General features: G+C 46.8%; 1 protein-coding gene across 1 annotated transcript; it reads left to right on the forward strand.

Moving 5' to 3' along the window:
- Positions 1-23: 23 nt before the first annotated feature.
- Positions 24-22803, forward strand: NSFL1C (NSFL1 cofactor). The gene is made up of 9 exons (XM_059406685.1): positions 24-169; positions 2516-2613; positions 8327-8401; positions 10932-11097; positions 11712-11804; positions 12834-12943; positions 13763-13900; positions 20560-20724; positions 21762-22803. The coding sequence occupies exons 1-9, from the start codon at positions 65-67 to the stop codon at positions 21922-21924; spliced, it is 1113 nt and encodes a 370-aa protein (XP_059262668.1). The 5' UTR covers positions 24-64; the 3' UTR covers positions 21925-22803.
- The last annotated feature ends 1335 nt before the right edge of the window (positions 22804-24138 follow it).

Consider the following 24138-nt stretch of genomic DNA (forward strand, 5'->3'; position numbering starts at 1 on the left):
GCGGCTGCGGGGCTGAGGCTGTGCGGCGGTGGCCGGAGCGGTTCGGCCGACGCACAGAGCGAAGATGGCGGCGGAGCGACAGGACGCGCTGAGGGAGTTCGTGGCGGTGACTGGGGCCGAAGAGGACCGGGCCCGCTTCTTCCTCGAGTCGGCCGGCTGGGACCTGCAGGTAGCGGCGCGGGGCCGGCTGCGTCGGGCCGGCCGGGGGCTGCGGGAGGCGGGCGTCCGGCGCATCAAGCCCGCGGTGGCCGAAGCGCACAGTCATCCCGCCGGGCTGCGGCCCGACCCAGGCCTCAGGGTCCTGAGGCCGCTTGCCACGCGTCGCCAGCTCGGCTGGGCGTGGGAAAACGCGGGCCAGCCCCGGCCGGGCCCTCCTCTGCTGGGTCTCGGGTCTCCCCTCCGCCTCGTCCGCTCGCGGGGCCAGCGAGACTGGGCACTGCCGCGACCCGCGTGGAGAGGGAACCGGGGGGCGTGGCGGCCGCGCCGAGGCTCTGCTGGGGCCAGGCCGGCGGGAATGACCAGGTCCGAGGTGGAGCTGCGCGGAGGAGAAGGTGATTGTTTACTTCCCTTCACGCCGCCCCTGCTGCGGGTTGAGGGAGCATCCCGGCCCAGGCATTGGCCCACGCCCCCTCCTACCCTGTTCCTGGGGGAGACTCGCTCCAGGGTGGTGGCGCAACCTGGGAGCCTCTTCGTCTTTCCTGGCTCAGTCTTCTGTAAAATGGGAGGCTCGTGGAGTTTATCGTCCAATGTACTGGCACGTACTACGTATTCATTAAATACTTGTTAATTAAGGCATTAACATGAGCTACACGAGGGAGGGATTTTTTGTAAATTGTTAAATCTCCCGCGCCCAGAACAGCTCCCGGCTCATAATGGGCGCCCAGTAATTAATTATAGAAAGAATTGTGTAAATGGTCTTGGTCTGCCTGCGTCTTAGGTGGATGACAATGATTAGTATTTCTTGATTCCCTAGCATGAGCCAGATGCTATTCTAACTCCTTTACGTATCTTAAAATTACTTAATCTTTGCAATTTGCCGCTGAGGTTTAGGGAGGTTAAGAAACTTGCTCAAGGCATCACTAGCTATAGACTGGAAAAGATAGCCTTAGAACTCAGTTCTGATTCCAGAGCCCTGAAGCACCAAGTGCCAGGCACTTTCCAGGTGATGATTTGTTTAATCCTAATAACAGTGAGGTAAAGAAAACTAGCTCCGCTGTATAGGTGAGCGGTTAGACGCTGAGAAGGCAAGTGATAGGTCCCAGATCCCACAGCCAGTAAACAGTGAGGTTGGGATTTAAACTGGGTCTGCTGACTCCACCATTTAAATTGCTTCCACAGAGCAAAAGAGTTAGGTATAGTGTCACGCCTGTACACACAGCGTGCAGCCCTGTGCAGGGCAGAAATACAAAATGCAGCCACAGCCTGGAAAACCTAGGAGCTCACAGTGTTACCCAGTTGCCAGGTCATCAGTCCCACTCTCCTCACACTACAGGTAGGGAAACTGAGGCTCGTGCATGTGACATGACTTGCCTGCCAGGGCCAGGACTGGAATGTAGGCCCCCCTCAATTTCAGTGCGTGTCCTATGACAGCACACTGCCTCCAGCTGACTGGTTATATCCCATGAAGGTATACTCCTGACTGGATGATTATGTTTCACAGGGGCTCATTGCCTACTCTAAGGCTGGTGATCTTGAGGACAGGAGCCATATCTTTTTCATCTCCGCAGACCTCAGTGCTCTTTCTTACTCCTTTGTTTAAAGTGATTCATAAATACCTAACTGTTAAGTCAGTGAGAGAACAGCCAAACACAAATGGCCAAAAGACTCCCGTATACCTGCTATATGTAGAGAGCTAAGGCATGACTGTGCAGGAATGTTATTGGATCCTCTCATTCGTTGCACAGGGTTGGTGGGACAGGTGTCTGCGTTGCATAGATGAGGAAACTGGGCCTTAGAGAGAAAGTAAACAAAGCAATTTGGACCCTGTTCCAGATTCTTGGCTGTCTCATAAAAGCTGAGAGTAAGGGCCTGAGCAGACTGCCTGGGATGGAACGAGGCTCTAGTCCTTACCAATTGCTTAACTTTGGGAATTTTCTTAATTTCTCCATGTTTCTGTATCAGCTATAGAATGAGACAGTAACACCAATCTTCGAGGATTAAATGAGTTAACACATGTAGAGTTATGTTCAGAACAACATGGCACATAAATAAATGCTCAATAAATGTACACTGCTTTTACTGGATCACGTTTCCTAGTAAAATGAGAATGAGGAGTGTCTCCATCCTAGCCTGCCTTCTTGCCTTCTATTATTTCCCTTAGTGGATGGAATTTGTTTCAGGTGATAAGAAGAGAGATGCTTGCTATCTTTTTATCTCTTTTTATGTGGTCCCCAGATAGAGACCACCTTCTAAGTGTGAGCCATACCTTCGTGACTATGCTTTTTTGTACTCAAAGGAAATATGTGTTAAATGAAGGCCTGTTTAAGAATCCCAAGTTACTACGTCTCTGTTGCAGATCGCCCTAGCGAGCTTTTATGAGGATGGAGGGGACGAAGACATTGTGACCATTTCGCAGGCAACCCCCAGTTCAGTGTCCAGAGGCACAGCCCCCAGGTAAGGGCCAACTTCAATTATTGCTACTTGGGTGTGCTACCAACAGTGATGAGGACCAGTTTCCTGACTCAATGGAGGATTAATCGTGGGGATACAGACCAGTGGGTTGGAGAAAGAAAGTTAGATTAACTGGTGGATACTAGTTCCTTACATGACATGTTCCTCTCCTTTAGAGAGAGGCACAGCACACTGCGGTGCAGACTCTTACCTGATTGTGGTTTACGGCCCAGTCGTAGGGGGAACCACAGAACCTGCTTTTAAGATGTTTCAGGGTCTTTTATTTATGAATGTGAGGAGTGATCTCTCCGTCTCTAAAAGTTTTTAAGTAGAAACCAAAGGACTTCCTTTCTGGGGGCCATAGATGTAAAAGATTGGACTAGATGACTTTAGAAAGGCTCTTTTGATATTTTAGGATGCCTGTTACCCTATATAGTCTTAGAGAAAATAAACGTGTGAAACCCACTCTTCCCCAGATTGATTAAGTGAAACAGAGTTAACCTTTATGATTGAATTTACATCCCCTGTCACAGCCACCTAAGGTTCCCATGGCAGGTCACTGCTGTGATCTGCAGAGTGAGACAGTGCTGGTCTTCCAGGAGATAGGCAGGGCCTCTTCCTACAAAGATGTCTGAACTACAGCTCCCTCTGCTCTAGCCTGATTTGTTTTCTGCCCTCTGGTTTATGTTTTCATCAGAAAAAATTGTTTGGTTTTTAAATCAACCTCTGAGTACAGATAGAGTGTTTCTTTGCCAGTGGAGTGTAAATTATCTTTCTCTCTAAGAGCATCTAAGCTTTAAATTACATTTCCATCCTTTGAAGAAGGAGCACTAACCCCAGATTTTGTTCCTCCCTAACTTCTTTCCCTGTCTCCCATGTCCAGAGAAGAGGTAGTTGGCAGTCGATCTTTTAATTATTAATTAGGGACTGACCTACGAGGTACGGGTGATGGCTCCTCTGGTTGTTACTACCGGGTACATGCTTAATAGGGAGATGTTCCATCTGATTTCCTGGGAGAGTCTTTAATACGTACCCTCTGTTACTGTGGGGATATTGGCGTGTCAGACATGAGGGGGCGGGGGAGTTGAAATGTAGCCTGATACCAGTCACAGGTTTGCACTTCTCTCCGCTAGTAGCCTTAAAGCCCTGTCAAGGCAGTGGTTTATTGGAGCATAGGCCTACGAGCCCAACTGCCTACATTCAAATCCCAGCTCTGCTACTTGGGAGCTCTGTGTCCTTGGATGTTGACTGAACATCTCAGTGCCTCAGTTTTCCTCACCTGGTAAATGGGCAGTGCCTATAACATGAAAGATTAAAAGACTATAACTTACAAAGCATGTAGAACACAGCACATGTTCGCCGTTGTCCTTTTATTGTTATTAGCATTGGTTTTCATCATCCCCATTGATTTCCTGTGTGTCCCCTGTCTCTTTCCACAATGAATACATAGATTAAAAAATAGACCTATAAGTAAAAGAATCGAAGAAATAGAGTTTAGTGTTAAGGCCAACAGGGACTGAACACATGTGCAGGCCTAAAGGCCTTGCTTTGTTGCTTCAGGTAAGCCTCAGACCTGGTACTCAGCTTGGGTGAAGCCAAGAAAAATGGAGAGGGAGGACGTAGTCTGTTACATCATTGTCCTTGCCTGGAAGGAAAAGACGGAGTGCATTCTCAGGAGAAGCCACACTTGTACTAGCCCCTCAGAGGAGTTGCGTGTGCGACCTGTCCCTGCTGCCACCCCGAGGGACTGGACTGCCACATGCAGGACACCTAGCCTGCTGCCGCGTGCCCCACCCTGCCCGTGCTGTCCTCTCCTTGACTGCTGTTTCATGTCCTTACTGTTGCTTTGGAGCAGCACTCTGTTAGTGAGGTCCTCCGTTGATACTAGAATCTGGAATGATGGGAGAGGGTTTATAAATGACCTAAAGTTATGGGCAGAATTTTGTATGTATGTTTTCTTTTCTGGCAGGAAAATACATAGCTTTTATCAGATTTTCCAAGGTCTTTGGGACATAAAGAAGTTAACCATTGCTAAAAGATGGTCTAAACTCCTCAGTCATTGCAGCGGTCATTTATTGAGCACTTGCCAGGTGCCAGACCCTGGGTTAAACCTTTACATGTACATGTCTTTAATCCTCACTAGAACCCTATGTGTGGGTACTGTTACTCTACCCATTTTGCAGATGAAGATACTGAAGCAGGGTGTCTTCCCATGGTACACAGCTGGTAAAACAGGTATTTAAATGCAGCTCTGTTTCTGTTTCCAGCATTCCTCTCAGTGAGAATGATGTTCTGCCTCCCTTCATGGACATATAGGGTCCTCCAGAGCTGGCCCTGAACCAGCCATCCTAATCTTACCCCCTTTTTCTTGTCTCTCAGATCTTTAGTCCCACCAAACTGATTCATTGATACCTCAATGTTGCCTTATTTTTGGTTTTCCTGCTTTTGTTTGAGCCTCTCACCTAACTGGCCATGCCTGCTCTCTTTTCTGTCCAGTTCCCATGGGTCCTTCCAGGTTTAGCTCAGTCCCTACCTTCTCTTTTGAGTGTGTTGTCCCTAACCCATAGGCAGCGTGCCATGGTCCTGTTACTCAGAAATCTAGTCACCTATAATTCATTTGCTTCTTGACCCGTGTCCACATACTACTTGGTGACATCTCTTGTGGGTCATCTTGAACTTTTCTGATACTTAACTTCACTTTTTCTCCCTCAGTAAATTGGAAGTTCCTGGAAGTGGGAGGGCTAGGATTTCAGGAGCACCCACCATCTGCCTGGTTCTGCCAGATACTCTTACCTAGGTTGTTATGCCTCAGCAACTTGGGAAGTAGGTTGGGTGCTGGGTCTTAGAAAGATTGAGGGACTCACAGCTGCTGTTATGGCAGATTCAAGCCCAAGTCTGTGTATATAAAGAGCTGCTTCTGCCACATGCTACCCGCCCCCTTGTCCAGCACCTCCCATCCTGTACCTAGCACAAGGTAGAGCAGGAGGTAGCGATGTCTTTCATCCAGCTTAACTATACTTTCTTAGAATGTCAGGGACTGCCGTTTTCTGATTCTCTAAAACTATACTATCCAGTGTAGGAGCCTCTAACCTCATGTGGCTGTTTAAATTAGTTAAAATTAAATTAAATTTAAAATTAGTTAAATAGTAAAAATTTTTTTTAAAAATTAAAATTGATTAAAAATTAAATTAATTTTTTTTTTAAATAAGGAGGAGGAAGAGGAATGGGAAACTTGGGGGAGAGTAATTTTTTTTTTTTTTTTAAGATTTTATTTATTCATTTGACAGAGATCACAGGCAGGCAGAGAGGCAGGCAGAGAGAGAGAGGAAGGGAAGCAGGCTCCCCGCTGAGCAGAGTCCAATGTGGGGCTCGATCCCAGGACCCTGGGATCACAACCCTAGCCGAAGGCAGAGGCCTTAACCCACTGAGCCACCCAGGTGCCCCATTCAGTTATTCATCCTAAGCACATTTCAGAAACTCAGTAGTCACGTGTGACTATGACTTCCATACTGGACAGCACAGGAACAACATTTCCATCTCTATGAAAAATGGATCTGACAAAGGATTTTTGTGCACTTCAGGGTGCCAGGGTACCTGGGAGATAGAGTTTCAATGCTGAAATAATTGAAATTTCCGAGACATTTTGCCACTTTGTGGAGGACAAAGGACAAATTGTTCTAAAATTGGTGATGTCCCCTGGTCATCCATGCCATAAGGTAATCTCAGAGCACTGCCCCAGAACAGCTCTCAGATCTGACCATGTGTCAGAATTACTTGGAGAGCTTCTCAAGTGCAGGGCGCTGGGCATTCCTCCCAGAGTTTCTGACTCAGGAGCTCTGAGGCAGGCCTGGGGACTGGCATTTCTCAGTCTTGCAGATACTGCTGATGCTCTCGGCCTGAGGACTAGCACTTTGAGAAGCACTTGTAATGTGCTACACCCGGCATCAGCGCTCCGACAGCTCACAGAAGCCCAAGGGGTTGGTGCTGTGATTGGTCCCAGTGGCACCTGAGAACACAAAGACTTTGAGAACTTCATTAGCATGCCCCAGATCCGTGGGTGGGCTCACTCCGGATTAGAACCAGGTATGTGGACACCACAGTCTGTGTCAGATAGTGTCAGAGTCTGGATGGGAGAACTTCTGGAGAAAGACTCAAATCTGCAGCCAGAACAAGTGGTTTGCTCAAGCACATGTACACGTGGTATTTAAAGGTGTTTAACAACAGAGAGAGGGCATTTTTCCCGTGGATGTGAAGCTGAACATCTGTGGAAAACTCCCCCTGAGAAGATGAATGAGTGAAATTAGCCTTTCAGGGCCAGAGTACACATCTGTCGCTTGGATCCTTTTGAACTGTGTCATATAGAGATCCAGGAATGCCCAGGTCATTGCTCTCTGCTAACTCAAGCAGGCAGTGCATTTGCTACATTAATTGGTCTTTGTTCTTCTCTCCTTTCTAGTTGATGGCACTTCAAAGCCTGTTCCATCCTCTCATGGTCTCCTTGATATAAATCTTTAAGATTGAACTGCACCTTTCTCTGTAGAAAATAATTCCTTGAGCCTTCTCAGTCTAGCCCCTGTAAACCTACATTATCCCCCCCCCCATTGTAGAGAACTTATTTGTTCCCCTAAGAAATACAGTTTATAAAATGTGTCTCATGATTTCTGAATTCCTGGAAGACAATCTAAACTAGAAAAAAAGTGACAGTTTAAAACAGTGTCAGAGGAGGAAGGTGACTCTTCATGTCAGAGGTGACTCTTCTGTGCCCTCTCCAGCCCCACACACAGCTCTGCTTTCTTCCTAAACTTTAATAAAGACTTGCTCTTGACTGACCTGCAGCAGAAACAGAGATATCCTCAGTCACATACTCATTTCATTTTCACTTGTTGATAGCTTGCCCTTCCTGGAAAGTGTTACTTTGTGTGTATACCCCTTTCCTGCTGTGCCCTGCTGCTCCCTTACCCCCACCAGCCTCCCGCCCTTTTTCTACCTGACTGGCAGTCCACTCATTCTTTGGCACACAGTCCAAATAAATGTTGCATTTTCCTGGGAAAACTTTCTCGATGTTCCCCCATCCCTACCCTGGGAAGGACAAGACATTCTGTACTCACATGTGCCATGTGCTTCCCTCTGCTACGACCCATACTGCACAGTATTTAACAGGGGCCATGAGCCTATAGCAACTGAAGAATAAGAGCTGTGTCTGGTCATCTTTATAGACCCAGTGTCCAGAACAGTATTTAAAAATTAAATGAAGAGGAGTGCCTGACTGACTCGGTCAGTGGAGCATACACTCAGGATTGTAGGTTCGAGCCCCATGTTGGTTGTGGAGATTATCTAAAAATAATAAAAATCTGTTAAAGAAAAAGTAATAAGGATTAAGTGATGAAAATAGCTATCCAGTCGTAAGTTTTTAAAGTAGTACACACCCCTTACTGTTCCTTTCCTCCCTATAGGAGAGCTTAAATAGATTCTATTTCCCAATAGCCCTCTCTAATTTATTTGTAGTCCTGTGTTACTATTTTGATAGTAACATTATTTTGATAATAATTTTGATAAAAATTATTTTGATAAAAAGGTTAGTCCTCTTTCATATAGATCCTCTTCTACCCCACCAAAAAAATTAAATCCTTGTGTCCTCAACTCCTTAGCAGCTGATAATGGGGCTACTTTTGTTTAACTCTTCCCAATATCTTTTTGCTCCTTTCTGTGTCTCCAGCGATAATAGGGTGACATCCTTCAGAGACCTCATTCATGACCAAGACGAGGAGGAGGAGGAGGAAGAGGGCCAGAGGTGAGTCTTTGCTGGGGGGTGCAGAGTCCACTGGAATGTCCTTGATAATGTGTAAGCCATCTAGAAGGACCTAGAAGGATAATGTGCTCAGTTATCATCAGCCATTACTATTGTGGCCTAGTCTGGGTGGGTTATATTCCAGAAACAGTCTCCCAGTCCCTCTAGCTTAGAAGTCATCCCTTTCCCCTGTTACTATTTTTTTCTTTAGGGGTATTCTGGGTTTTTCTTCTTTTAATTATTAAAATAAGATGTATTTGTTGAGGAGTGTTGGGGAAGGGAAACAAATCAATAAGAAGGAAAAAAGTTATTCATAATACCTGGTCTTCCAGTGGTCACCAGGTGTCAGTTATTTTGGGTGTATATCTTTCCAGGTTTTGTTTTGGTGGGTTTTTTTTTTTTTTTTTCGTTTTTTTGTTTTTTTTTTTTCTTTTTAATTGAAATGGCAATATATCACATAATAAACAGAATTAAAGGCTTATCAGTGTGTATTCCCCCAATGCAAACACATACATACTATTTGGTCTGTCTGTTTTTAACCATTAGGAATGCTATAATAAAAATAATGTCCATTGTGCAAGATGGAATAGTGTACTGAGAAAATGTAACAGTTATACACCCTTTAGTAACTAGAGTTAATGTTTTGGCATATTTCTATTCAGTCTTTGCTCTGTATATAAATGTACTTTGTTTGGTATTATATTTTACATGGTGATAGTCAAATAATTTTGTTTCTTGTTTTTGTTGGATTAATACTATTTATTCAGTATTTCTCTGTACCATTGAGATTCATTACTGTTTTCAACAACTACAATAATAATTCGTCATACGGGTTGTCCAACATTTAAGTTTTTGATGGTTTTTTACCACTGTAAATATCATCGTTGCGAACATCTCTGTGTATTAATCTTAGGTTACATTTCAGATTATTTTCTTGGGGTAGTTTCTAGAAATGAAAGTGCAGGTCGAGAGAATAAGTATTTTTAATCACTTGATCACAGGCTCTTAGTTCACAAGCCAAGGCTTTGAGATTCCATTATAAAGACTTTTCAGTCCGCTGAGCAGAACTTCATCTGCAGCCTCATTTCACAGCTTGGAGTTCCCCACAGGCCCTGCCTCGGTCTGTCAGACATTCTTAACGATCATTATAGTAACTCTTATGGAAATTTAATAATCTCATGATGGTCACTCTTTGGGAAGCGGGCTGAGAAATTACATGTGTTCTGTTCTCTGTTTTCATCCATATAGTGACCTTTACACTGCCTCACAGCCTTCTTTTTAGATACATTCAAGGTTCAGAGTTTTACATTCCTTGAGTGAAAGGCAATGCCATCAAGTATGTGAATGCCCAACTTCTAAATGGCCGCTGCCTCCTTTTCCTGTCCTGTCACATCCTCCAGGTGATGACCTTCCTTTATTTCACATCCTGATTACATCCTCAGCCCCTCAGCATTTCAGACCTGATGACATTGGTGCTATCGTCCTTGTCAAGGCCTGTGGCTTGCCTTGCATTCAGTGGGGAATGTCAGGAAATAAAAAGCTGGGACTAATTTTATAGGTTCTCAGCTCTCCCCACTGGGAGACACACTATTGACCTAGCAGTGAATAGGAGCAACAAGCAGGTGGCTAGCCAGGCTACATGAGTACTGGTTTTTAGAACCAGATTAAAAACTGCTAGCTTCGTCTCAAGCCACGTTTGGCCCATTGCAGAGCCTGGTGTGGGTATTTTGGGGCTTGTATTTGGCTTTCCCTGACCTCCTTCAGTACCCTCTTCTCAATGCCCCAGAGGGTATCACCAGAACAGCGAGGTGAGGTGAAGCTTGGGTGAGCTCTCGGTGCTGTATCACACCACCTCACATGTGTGCATTACTCTGTGCTTGTTCTTTTGCATACATCTGCTGATTTGAACCTCATGGCCCTGACTTAAGGAGCAGGTAGGTAGGGCATGTGGTCCTTCCCTCCCATTTCAGAGATAAGAAAAAGGAGATACAGGGCAATGCACTGGTTTGCCCAGGGTCACTCAGTGGCAGAGCGAACACCGGAGCCTAGCTGCTCATGCTAACCACACCGCTGCCTCTGTTAACCTAGAGCTGCTAGTGGTAGCTGCTTCTGCCTGTGACCATAGCTGCTGTCTCCTAGAGAGGCGCTAGCCACCGGATGGATAATTCCCAGTTGGAACTATTTTTGGACCTGGCATGTTGTCATGCATGCCTGGAATGCCCTCCCCTGGTTTCTTCACCTGATAAAATGTATCCTCATCCTCAGGACTCAGCCCAGAAGATATTCTAGGAAGCAGTGATTATCCTCCCCAGCTCAGTGCTCCAGAGCACCCCTTACTGACCTGCATTGCTGTTCACACTGCATTATGCCTGCCTGCCTACTTAACCTGTTTCCCCAACTAGACAGTAAATTGCTTAAAGATGGACATTGTACCCTTTAATTCAGTGTGCCTAGCACCTAGCCCAGAGCCTGACACCTGCTCTATTCATGTTTTCCAAGTGTGTTTAGTGTTAGACATGTATTTTCTATGCAGGTTTTATGCTGGGGGCTCAGAGAGAAGTGGACAGCAGATTGTCGGCCCTCCCAGGAAGAAAAGTCCCAACGAGCTGGTGGATGATCTCTTTAAAGGTGCCAAGGAACATGGAGCTGTAGCTGTGGAGCGAGTGACCAAGAGCCCTGGAGAAACCAGTAAACCAAGAGTGAGCATAAGGGTTGTTATCTGTGGCCATAGGCCTCTGGTTTTGCGGGCTGTGGGACCCCTTTCTCACTCCAGTAGTGACTGAATTTGTTTTGTTTTGTCTTTCACTGCTCACTTGCTCTTACATGTGCAAGAGCAGTGTAGTTTCTCTCACCTTTTAACATGAAATCAAGATTTGAGGCAGTTTTCAAATCTTGGCCTGGGGGCTAGAACAGGTCCTATATACTGTTTTATTTGGCCAGCTTGATTTACTCAGTGTTTTACCTTTTTTGTTTTAATTAAATTAGTACCACCTGTGTTACATAAATTCTAGATTTCTGTTGTCTTTGGAAAAGTCAGAAAGTCTTCAGTATTACCTTGCACCCAGATTCCTGCATGACCATAATTAACTAGAGCTTAGTAGCAGCTCTTCCCTTTAGCCAAGCAGTGCCTTCCCCCACTCCCCCACTAATCCTGGTCACTTTATTCATCTACCATACTGCCTTGGCCCTGTGGCCCTGAGTTCAATACCAGAGCAAGTACACCTAGTAGGTAAGCTTGAGGTATGTCATTGTATCTGAGTGACCCATCACCATTGCTCCTCTCCTCAAATGTTTATGAACTTGTGTTCTGTAGCCATTTGCAGGGGGTGGCTATCGCCTGGGGGCAGCACCGGAGGAAGAATCTGCCTACGTGGCAGGAGAAAGGAGGCGGCATTCCGGCCAGGATGTGAGTGCATTTACATACTTTGGGAAGCTCATAGACTGTTCTGTCGTTTTTCAGAGGCAGTTGGTCACATGTTATTTGTACCAGCAGCCTCTGAAAGGGAAGAGGCAGTGCCGTTACTGTGGTCCTTGAATGGAGAGGATTATCTGACGGGCAGGGGCACTCCTGAGAAGGGGTGAGCAAAGGAGATGGATAAATGAAGGAGTTTCCTGAGCATTCTGTGAACCTTGGGCAGAGGGATGATTCTAGGGTTTTCTGGTGGTGTGGACATAGCTAAAGAACTTTGGCTTCACTCCACCCAAGGAGGCCTAGAACACAACTGAAAAAATTTTCCTTACTACTGTTCAGTCCTTTTCTCTCTGTGTTTAGGGTCCCCTCTCCAATAAGTGTCTCATACTATATCAGTAATTTTGAGGTTTGTGAATTTAATATTGTGCCATAAACAGATGCTTGGCCTTATGACCATTAGTTTCTATAATGTATTTGTTTTTAATCATTTTTGGGTTTTATTCCAAAATAAAGTCAAGCAAGAGGAAAATAAAAACCATATGCACCTGAAGCAGCAGCTGCTAATATGTTGGTTTGTAGCCTTGACTCTTTACTGTGAATATGAATGGGGAATTAACAGAGATAGCATTTGTAATAACTGCAGAATAGTCCCATGAGTAAATTTGCCATGGCAGTTGAGTTGAGCACAAGCTACAGGCCAAGCACACTGGCAACCCTACAGATAAGCCACAGCTTCGACTTAGTCACTTGCTCAGAACCACTTAGCTAGTGAGTGCAAAATCAAGATGCAGACCCAGGTCTGCTTAAATCAAAGTCCATGCTCTTAATCTGTTGCCATATCACCTTCTTTTAGGTTAATACTTGGTGGTTGATTGGATTTTCTCATGCATGCATGTGTGTGGCGTGTCTGTGTTTTGATAATGACACAGGAAAAGAGTAAGAACCTGCTAATTTGCGGGGTCGCATTAGTATGTTTGTCAGTTTCCTGACAGTGTATGGACTGCTTACCTTCTTTTTTCACAGGTTCATGTAGTATTGAAGCTCTGGAAGAGTGGGTTCAGCCTGGACAATGGCGAACTCAGAAGCTACCAAGACCCATCCAATGCCCAGTTTCTGGAGTCTATCCGCAGAGGGTGAGAAGAGAAGCCCTCCTCTGGGTTCCATGTCAGTGAGTTGAATGGGAGATGGAAAAGAAGGGGCTGATCGAAATGTTTATTATTTCAGAAGTAAAAAGATTGATTGATTTTAGAGTGGGGCAGTGCATTGGGGAGGGACAGTGAGACAGAGAGAATCTCAGGCAGACTCTATGCTGAGCACGAAGCCTGATGTAGGGCTCGATTCTGTGACCCTGAGATCACAACCCAAGCTGCAGCCAAGAGTTGGATGCTTAACTGGCTGGGCCACCTAGGCGGCCCTCCCCCCCATATTTAAAAAATTTTATTTATTTTGAGAGAACGCACGTGTGCGCATTTCTGAGCATGGGGTGGGGCAGAGGGAGAGAAAACCTCAAGCAGGTTCACACTCAGTGCAGAGCCCAATGAAGGGTTTGTTCTCAGGACCCTGAGATCATGAGTCCAAAATCAAGAGTGGGACTCTCAACTCACTGAGCTACCCAGGTGCCCCAAGCAGTGAAAAAAATTTAAGCAGATATAACATGGTTAAAATACAGATTTACAGATCTAAAACCTTGAGTGTCTATTTTTCCCTTCTGGGCCTGGGACAAAACCAGGTGACCAAATAAGATAGAGGTCTCAGTTGTGACTTTGAGCAAGTGAGAGACACGTGGGAGGCAGACAGTAGCCACTGAAGTAGCCGCTCCTTGTGGGGACCCAGGGACTTTCACTTTGGAACGACTTTCATTTGGAACTAGGATGTTTCTCCTCCCTTTGCACCCATCACTGCCATTCCCATGCTGCTCCCTGTGGACCGCAGCATTGCCTTTTCTCCTGCAGGGAGGTGCCAGCAGAGCTGCGGAGGTTAGCTCACGGTGGGCAGGTGAATTTGGACATGGAAGACCATCGGGATGAGGATTTTGTGAAGCCCAAGGGAGCCTTCAAAGCCTTCACTGGAGAGGGTCAGAAACTGGGCAGGTAAGAGCAGCACAGGCAGAAGCGGGACGTGCCGGTAGCTCTCCCTGCCCCTGTAGACCCAGCATCTCACTCACTTGACACGTAGCTCTTCACCATTAAGATCATTGTACATTTCATTTGTATGGGAGGAAGAGTGTGGAGACCGTGGGCTTTGGTGTTAAAAGACCTGAGTTTAAAATCTCTTCTTCACTTTCTAGCCATATGACCTTCGACTGTAGGGCAAATCTCAATTTGCCCAAGTATGAAATGGGACTGATGAGAGTCCTTACCTCCTTAGCAACTGAGGAGCCCAGAGCGCTGCCCCACAGTGAGCAGTCAGTCAGTTAGCAGGAAGGGCAGTACGTTGCTGCTTTGATTCAGTAATCTAGCCTGTTCGCAGGGGTAGTAACCTCCTTCATGGCTTTTGGCTGAAACAGACACATGTTTTCTTGGGTCACCAGAAATGGGGGTTTGGAAGGATGAGAAATCCTGGACTCTGCCACCCAGCCAATATTACAACAACTTTGTTCAGGAGCCAAGGAAGCTCAGGGACATTATTGCCCTATGCAGGTGGCTGCTCCACCATTGTGGCGGCCCTTATCTCTCCTTTGGCCCTGTGTGATACTGTCACTTCCTGTGACTTTTTCAGCCTTGTATCCTCTGCCACTGCCTCCATCTTGCATTCAGACCCCTGATAGGATCTGATTGGTCGAAATCACTGTTGCCTTTGATAGGTGGAGTTCTCCCACCAGACCTTGGCCAACCCATACTCGGGCTGCCTTCCCTCGGAGGCCCATTCAGCTCTGTCCATGGAGTTACTTGGTCAGTGTTCTTCAGAGAGAGCTGTGCCCAGAAGAGGCATTTGGAATAGTGAGCCTCCCTGCTAGTATTAGAGCATTATTTTACAGAAGGAGTGCTGAGATTCTTGGACTCTAAGGGTTATCCTTGGAGGTATGACTGGTATGTGGTGGAACCAAGATTGGAACCCAGGCCTTCTGACTGGCATTTCTTCCCATACCTGTACAGTGAGCACCCTCTCTGATCTAGACCTGACAGCTCTTGAGCTAAGCGCTGCCCGTGCTCACCTCATAACCATCTGTAGGGATTGGAGTGTGGTCTGCCAGCAGCTGGGCCCTTTGTGCTTCAGCTGGGCCCTCCTGGACCCCCCTGCCTCCCTGATGGCCATTATGCCTTATCAGGAGCTAAGATGATAGCTCAGGACATTAGAGACCAATAGGCTAATATCCCAAGACCAAAATAGGAAGTCTGCCCTGCTCTCATTTCGTCCACCACATTGGGCCTAGGGGTTAGTCCCAAGACAGCTGTCCTCGGAGTGGTCCTGTCTGTGGCTTCCGTGGTAAACTTTGTAGAGCGCTAGATAATTCTTTTTTAATTATTAAAATAAAACATATTTATCTTTCAAGAAATAATAGAAAATACAGATCAAGAATAAAAACAATCTAATACCCAGATATATCCAGTTAGTATCATTCTAGTCTTATATGTGTGGGTGTGTATGTGTGTAAATTGAGAATGCTATTTTATCACTTGTTGTTTTGCTTAATGAAACTAATATGGCTACCTACACCAGTAAATGTATTTCTACAATCTTATTTCTAATGCTAACATAACTTTCCGTCTTAAGGATGGGCTATAGTTTAACCAGTCCCCGCTGTGAACCATTTAGGCAGTTGCCAGTATTAAGAACCACATTGCAATGAATATCTCTAATTAAATCTTCGTATATCCCCTAATCTTGGGTTGGAAGTAAAATTGCCAGCTCAAAGGGTCTTCATATTTTTAAGGTGGTGTCAAATTGTCCTCCAGAAAGGATGTATCCATTTTTGCCCACCAGCTATTTTAAGGAAGGAACCAGAACACTGTACAGTTGGGCTTGTTTGGCTTCATTATATTGATGGGAAGTGCTACTACTGGAAAGTCTATATTATTTGTGCAAGACTCCACATCTCAAAAAATTTTTAGAAATTTTTTTTAAGATTTTATTTACTTGAAGGAGAGAGAGAGAGCATGAGCAGGGTGAGGATCAAAGGGAGAAGCAGACTCCCTGCTGAGCAGAGAGCCTGATGTGAGGCTCGATCCCAGGACTCTGAGGTAATGACCTGAGCTGAATGCAGATTACTAAGCCACCCAGGTACTCTCCAAAATTAAAATGTTGCTTTTAGCAAGAGGGGAATAATTTTATTATGTGGAGGATGAATCCAATAAGTTGAGACAGATTTTGATAATCAGGTGTTTGACAGCACTTGATTTTGTCTAAATAAATATTCTTTGCCAGTGCCACTTTCATTTAATTCCAGTATGTCTTTTTATGAAAAATGAGCAAAAGACTTGTTTTATACAGCTAAATAAGGTTTTGTAAGCTAAGTAAGGTTTTAGCTGTTCAGTCTAAACTAGATGGACAGCTTTTTCTAGTTTTTCCCATAAATTTTGCATCATTTTACATTGTCATCTTGTCAACTAAAATGATCAAGAGCCAAAAGTAAGAAAATGTTCTCAGGTTTGCCTAAAAAATCAGTCAGTCTGGGTGCCTGGGTGGCTCAGTGGGTTGAGCCTCTGCCCTTAGCTCAGGTCATGATCACAGGGTCCTGGGATCAAGTCCCACATAGGGCTCTTTGTTCCATAGGGAGCCTGCTTCTCTCTCTCTCTCTCTCTCTCTGCCTGCCTCTGCCTACTTGCCTCTCTATCAAATTAAAAAAAAAAAAAAATCAGTCAGTCCTGGGTTTTTTTCTCCAGTTATCTGAATGAATAACTTGTTCTCAGTTCAAAAACTTGAGAAAACTCTTAAAGTTGGATTAAACTTCATTATTTTAGGTTTTACGTCTGTTTGTTTGGATGGGAACTAATCTGAAGGTCCAGGAAAGACTGCCTCTATTTGATTATGAATAACAAACACCAAGAACGCCCTGGGAGGGTGTGGGTTTGCTGCTACCAGGATTGGGTTTCGGCTGCTCACCATTCTTTCTGCAGTGGTCATTTTGTAAAGAGACGGCAAGGTTGTCAGCGCTTACAATTGTGACAACAAAGCACCTTAGTGTCCAGTTAATTCCTGACTACAAAGGAAATGAGCAGTTGGGTGATTCAGGCTCTTGATCTGGGTGAGGCACTATTGCCCTGTGAGTTGTATGGTATTTGCAGGGAGATAGTAAAGAAACTTTCGGATGTCTGATCTGACCATTCCTGTCCCTGGGTGAAGTGCCTTCTCTACCTCAGATGACCCAGTCACTCCTTGCAAGGTATGGCTCAAGTGCCAGCAGTTCTCCAGAAACACCAGACCCAAGGCTTCATTCCCTTGAACCAATGCATGTGGCTATCGTAAACAACTAGAGCAGTTTGGACCTACTACTTTTTGAGTGTCTTGCTACAAATAAGAACCGTAAGATCTGGTGTGGAGGTTCCTCCTACTTCAGTCCTTACCCTCCTTGAGGGCTGTGTAGGTTGGGAGTGCCCCTTAGGTGACCTTCAGTTACAGCCCAGGGCCAGGCATGATTTGGGTCCAGAATGTAGACAAATCAGCCAGCTGATTTGGGTCCAGAGTGTAGACAAATATAAGTGGGGCAGGACCTTGAGGAATGGTAGTAGTCAGCTTTTAGAGTGTTTTTCTGCTGTTAGCAAAGCATTAGAGTAAGTATTTCATATGTGTTACCACCTTTAATCCTGTTTCAATCCCTAGGCTACAGATGAAGACTCTGAGCCTTGCAGAGGTCAGGTCGCACCCAAGGTCACACTGCTGGTTAGTGCAGAGATGGGTTCCCTCCAGTCTCTGCTCTTACCTCCCATGCTGTATTGCATCTCAGATGTTCTTACATAGACATAGGTCTTTGTTTGTGTTCTTAGTCTATGCTGGATACAGTGCATTATTTTTAGCTGTTATCTCAACCAGAAATTTCATTTAACTCCCATGTTATTGATGAGCAAACTGTCTTGGGACAGTGTTCCATAAGTCCAGGTCTAGGTCTGCCTGACTCCAAGGCTTGGTGGGAGACTATGGCAGGTGTTAGAGCACAGGACAAGAGCCAGGTAGCTTGGCTTGTTTACTAGCTTCACCTCAAAATAACCCTGGGACCTGGTGTACATTGCTTAATCCCATTGTGCCTCAGTTTCCTCACCTAAAAAGTAATGATGAACGCCTGCCTCATACACCACTGAGGAATAAAAGAACTGCTGTGCGTGAAATACTCTGCCTCAGCCCAGCTTGCTGATGGCCAGTCCTGTGCTGTTTCTCCAGCATCACGCTGACTTTTCCTTCATGGGAACGGCTGCCATGTAGTGGACTGCCTGCCCTAAGAGGTATGGAGGTGGCGTAGGGATAGTATTCCCCTTTTACAGAGAAGGAAATGGAGAAGCCCAGATGTTCACTAATTGCTGAGGGTCCCCTAGCTCATGAGTGAGAGGTGTATCAGATTCTCTGGGAGCAGGGGACAGGTTTGAAAAAGCGATTTTAATGTAGGTGTTTGTTTCTTAAAGTAAACCATAGAATGTGAAGCTTGACCAAGTCCTAGCTGGTAGGAACACACAGAATGTAGGGAGAGAAAGCTTGTTTGTTACGTAAGTTTTTAAAAGTTGAAAAACTGCCCTACGGCATGCACCTCTATTTTCCCACCCATGAAATGGAGACCATACCATCTCAGAGGACAGTTGTAATGAGTCATGAGGCTGTGGCTATCAAACCCCCCACAAAGACAGCACGTGCGCAAAGTGAACACCATTCCCATTTCCCTGCGTTCCCCACCCTTTCCCGTACGGATACTCTGGGCTCTCTTGGAATAGCTTCTCTCGTTGTAGGCCTGACTGAAGATGTGAGAGATCCTTTCTGGCAGGCAGTAGCTTCGCTGAGTACCTGTTCTGTCCTTGGAAGTGTTACATGAACAGTTGAGGGACAGGCCACCTACAGTCTAATTAGACAGTTGGCCTAATGCCCATGGAACTCCTAAGCAAAACAGAGTCAGTCTTGGGCATTTACAGGGGTAATGTTGAACTTCGTGAGCATCTCTTGAAGTCTGGGGTGTTGTAGTTTCTCTGTATGCCCTGGCTCACATTTGAGTACCATATGCAAAGCATGTGGTGGTCAAGTAAGTTTGCCTTAACTGCACAGTCTCTCTAGATGTTTAATATGCAAGTGGCTTCCGATGCCGCCAGTTTGTTTTGTGGCATTTCTGTAACCTTCCTAGGTGATGGAGGGATTGGATCTCAGAAAACACACTTGGGAAAGCACTTTCTGTTAGATTTGCTACCGGGTACTGTTTTTTCTGTTTTTGTTTTTGTTTTTTAAGATTTTTTATTTATTTGACAGAGAGAGAGAAATCACAAGTAGGCAGAGAGGCAGGCAGAGAGAGAGGGAGGAGGAAGCAGGCTCCCTGCGGAGCAGAGATCCCGACACGGGGCTCGATCCCAGGACACCGGGATCACAACCCAAGCCAAAGGCAGAGGCTCCAACCCACTGAACCACCCAGGCGCCCTGGGTACTGTTTTAAGCTTATAAAGATCCAGGGCAAAAGGAGAGGTTTAAAAACTGATGTCATTAGAGACTTAGGAAAGCAACAAGCGGACATCTCATGGTCTTTTCTCTGCATGGGTCTGGGCTAGGGTGTCTGCTAAGAGAAAGGCTGGGAAATGAGATGCACAGGTGTTTACAGAAGAGAAGTGAAACCTCCCAACAGTTGTCAAGAATTGGGAGGTGTTTTCTTTTGTTTTTAAGATTTTGTTTGAGAGTGAACATGCACACTAGCAGAGAGGAACAGAGAGAGAGGGACAAGCAGGCTCCACACTGAGCATGGAGCCAGCGGGGGGCTCAGTCCCACAACCCTGAGATCATGACCTGAGCAGAAATCAGGAATTAGGACACTGAATTGACTGAGCCACTCAGGCACCCCAAGAATTGTATATGTCATTTTTTATCTGTCTATGCTGTATGTAATTGTCCCCTTTATCCCTAACAAAAATGGAGTAAGGCACATAGCCTTAGCCATTGTTCAAGGTCCTCGTTACCACCCTTGTTGAAACTAAGGGAGTTGCAGTAACTTGCCCAGCACCACATAGCTAATGGGTGAATTCAGACCCCGGTCCATCTGATCTAAGATCTGAGCTCTAAACACGGCAGCAGATACCACGTCCTGTTTGTAATGTGTAACTAATCCCTGTGGTGTGGGGTACTTGGTTGGCCTGTGGGAAATCTCTGCCCCCTTCTGATAGTTGACACAGGAGAATAAATGTGCACACGAGTAAGGTTGTACTAGGGAGTGGAGGCCAGAAATTCGGTGACAGAGATGGAGTCTGGGCTGGTCCCTACATCCCAGCAGTCACCTACCAGGCTGTGTCAGGCCCCCTCTACTGCAGACTGCCCTCTCTCGTTGAGGCTTAAACTCAGCCCGATCTGGTCCTGCTGTGGGCTGTCTTGCATACTGCTTTAAGGACACCAAGGAAGAAGGGGGTGAGTCACTTGCCCCAGTTACTCAGGAGTGAGGAAGATAGCAGCGACATAGAGCGGATCCTGCAGGGCCTGTAGGTAGGTTCCACGAGGGCAGACTTGTCTCTGCCGTTCCCTGTGGTGGCAGCAGCAAGCCTAGTCCCAGATACGAGTGCTCAGACCAACTCCGAGGCGGGATTGCTTCTTCCAGGGGCCTTGTTTCTGTGTGCGGCCTGATATGATCCTCTTTCCTCAGCACGGCCCCCCAGGTGTTGAATACCAGCTCTCCAGCCCAACAGGCAGAAAACGAAGCCAAAGCCAGCTCTTCCGTCTCAATCGACGAGTCACAGCCCACCACAAACATCCAAATACGGCTCGCCGACGGCGGGAGGCTGGTGCAGAAGTTCAACCACAGCCACAGGTGCCTTGCGCCGTCTGGCCTTGATTATCCTGGGAGGGCCCCCTGAACACCACCAGGCGCTCCATGCCACCCCGAAGGCAATATTGGGATGGGAAGGTCTGCAGGTCAAAAGCCTTTGGTTCTAGTCCCTGCTCTTGCATTAAGTGTGGCCAGTAACAGCTTTTTCCCTGCTGTGGGTCTCATTCCTCGCCTGTAAAATTAGGGGATTGGAATTCTCAGGGTCTTTTTAGCACCCACAGCATTTGTTCACAGAAGATTTCGTGGTAAAGCCCAAGTACAGAATAATAAAAACTACTGTGGTTGATGGAGGACGGGAGGGCCATCATCCCCTCCAGTTGGCTTCCTCTACTCACCCACCTCCAGGGGATCTCTGAAAACCATTGGGCTGTCAAAGTCTCTTCTAGATATGCCCTATGAGAATACTAGAATACCTGCTCTACTGTTTCAGATCATCTGGGCTGGATTAAAGCCAACTGTGCCAACCCCATTTTAAAGATGGGGAAACAGAGGCACAGAAAGATTGAAGAAATGAGCAGAGAAGGACTGTTACTAGTATTATAGGTATTTAGCAACTCCTTTTTCTGGAACAGTCCTATCTGAATTTCATTAGCCATAGGCCAACTAAACCAGAAGCACATGTGGGGTCCAGGGAATGGCTTGACAGTCCTTGCGTGCTGACAGGGGTCTCCTGTGGGCTAAATTGTGACACGAGTGGGATTAGGATTACAGGAGGTGGGTCAGGAAGAGGAGCCTCTAGGAGGAGGGACCCAAATGTGGGCTGGAAGCCGGGCGTGATGAAAATCTAGGAGGAGGAAGAGAGAGAGCGAAGGGAAGGAGGGTGGGATCACAGTACGGTGGCAGGTGTTTATCCCAGGTAACGGGGAGCAGCCGTGCAGGTTTTAAGCAAGGAAGTGACATGATCTGATGTGCTTCCAAGTGAGTGTTTTGGCTGCCCTGTGGAGAAGGATGGCCAGGGGTTGTGGACAGCAGAGAAGGGCCTTGCTCACCCACCTCCCCACCCACCCCCGCTCCACCAGGATCAGCGACATCCGACTCTTCATTGTGGACGCCCGGCCGGCCATGGCTGCCACCAGCTTTGTCCTCATGACTACCTTCCCGAACAAAGAGCTGGCTGATGAGAGCCAAACCCTGAAGGAAGCCAACCTCCTCAACGCCGTCATCGTGCAGCGGTTAACATAGCCGCCCGCCTGGCTGGCAGCCTCATCTCCCTCCTGCGTCCTCCAGGGCCAGCTGCCCCACGGGGACCACCCCTCCCACCCCCCCATCCCGCACACCCAGCAGTCCAGTGCCACGTCTCCTCCGTAGCTCTGGGTTCTTAGATCTCGGTTGGACATTTGTTTTCTCCTTAGTTGCATTTCCTGGGTTTTTGTGAACGATCAATGGACTTTAAAGAAAAAAATAAAAATAACCAAAAAAATTGAAGGAATATCACCAGCATGTTGTACGGAACCTCTCCCACTGAAGCAGCCTTTGATTGCTTTAAAATCACATTAATTTCCAGGGTGTGTGGGGAGGAGCCTCCCTTCCATGATTGCTGCTTGAAAATGGCTTGTGGCCCACAATTGCATCCGCTAACATCCACCCACCGTCCCTGAGATGACTAGTGGAGGGTTCCCCTTTGTTGGGAAGGGAGTCCGGCACTCGAAGAAAGAGGTCTTGTTCTCACGCTCCCATGAGAACAAACCTCTTGACTGGGTCAAGCTGAGCAGCAGCAGGGGTGCCTGAGTGTGAGGTTAGATCTAGATGCCCACGAGCTCTTCAGGTGAAAATAAACACTTCCCTGTTCTCTTTCCACTCAAATCCTGGGAAATTCGAGCTCCCTGGACCTGGGACAGTTGGGATTTTGTTGCCCTCCACCTGCCCCAGCCCTTTCCTCCCCTGTCTGGGCTACTCGCACCCTGATTTTCTCAGCCGTTCTGCCATTGCCTTATTTACTCCGTGCGCATAGATCTGTACCTGGGAGACAAGATAGGGTGTTTTCTCATTGGGAAGCAGCTCCTGCCAACCCAAGTGAGTGCGGAGTAGAGCTCTCAGCCTAGGAAAGGAAGGGAATCTGAATGTCCCTGTGCTCTCCACTCACGGCGCAGGGCAAATCAGATGGTGACGAAGGGAGGCCTTCCCTGCACCACGACACCTTCCACTGTGTGAGCGTTTGCAAGAGGCCCCTGCTGAGTCCATTTCGAGGGCGAGTACAGCGTCCCCAGCTCTAGTGTTCAGGTCCTGTGTGCAGTTCTCTGCCCTGCTGCCCTCTGTCACAGCACAGGCACGAGCTCCCCCTGATAAAGGCCTCCTCCCAGCAGCGTGCTTCCTGTGCAAGTTTGGCAGAGGAGGGTCACAGGGGTCTCAGATGGAAGTCCTTCCACCGCCCTAATAGCTGAACCACAGACTGAATCAGCACTGACTCAGAGTCTCCTGGTTTTGAATCATAATGTGCCTCAGCCCCCTTCCCAGACACTCCTCACCACACACTTGCTCTTTACTGCTTCACCCCTGCGGTGAGATAGGAATACGGCTTCCCAACCCCAGAGCTAGGGAAGGGCTTGGGGTTTCCCCCGGTACCCATCCTGACATGGGGATGTGACTTGGTATTTCTGATCCCGAACTGGCAGGGGCCTGCCAGGGCAGCAAGGTCCTCAGCACATCTGGCAGGCAGAGGTGACCACGGAAACGAAATGTGGGTCTGGAAAAACTTTGTAAATTGTTGTCACCTTGACCATTAAAAACCAGAACGAGGACAGCAGAGTTTTGTACTTTTTAATGGGTTGTTCTGAAGGAGTATACTAACAGCTACTGCATTGCAAACCCTAAAGCCCAGGTCATGGCTGGTGAGTGATGAGGTGCTGTCTGCCTGCCTCCAGAGCTTGCGCCCTTAACCTCTGTGCCCTTGGTCTGTGTACACTCTATCCCCCAACCCCTGGCCCTGTTTGCATACACTCTACTTACATTCATTCTGCATTAATTAGTACATACCAGAGAGATCATAAAAACGCCACTTAGGAAAAAAAAAAAAGAAAAAAAGGGAAAAAAAAAAACAAAACGCCACTTAGGACCTGCATCATCTGGAAGAACTTAAAAAGGGCTCTTCACATTTGCACCTCGCCTGGGGACGTAGGTAAGGCAGTGGGTCTGACTGTTGTCAGCTACGGCAGTTCAGACAGAGCGGGTGTCTAGCCCAAGGTCAGAGGGATTGCCAGCTACCGAGCCAGAGCTCACACTGGTCTGGATCCAGCCCAGGCAAGGATGTTTTCAGCCCCAGCTTTCTGCTCTGGGTGGCTCAAATGGAAAAGTCCACCACAGGTTTTTTGTTTTTTTTGTTTTTTTTTTTTTTTCAAGATTTTATTCATTCATTTGACAGAGAGAGATCACAAGTAGGCAGAGGGGCAGGCAGAGAGA

Source organism: Mustela nigripes, chromosome 7, assembly GCF_022355385.1.
Source record: "Mustela nigripes isolate SB6536 chromosome 7, MUSNIG.SB6536, whole genome shotgun sequence".
Classification (NCBI taxonomy): domain Eukaryota; kingdom Metazoa; phylum Chordata; class Mammalia; order Carnivora; family Mustelidae; genus Mustela; species Mustela nigripes.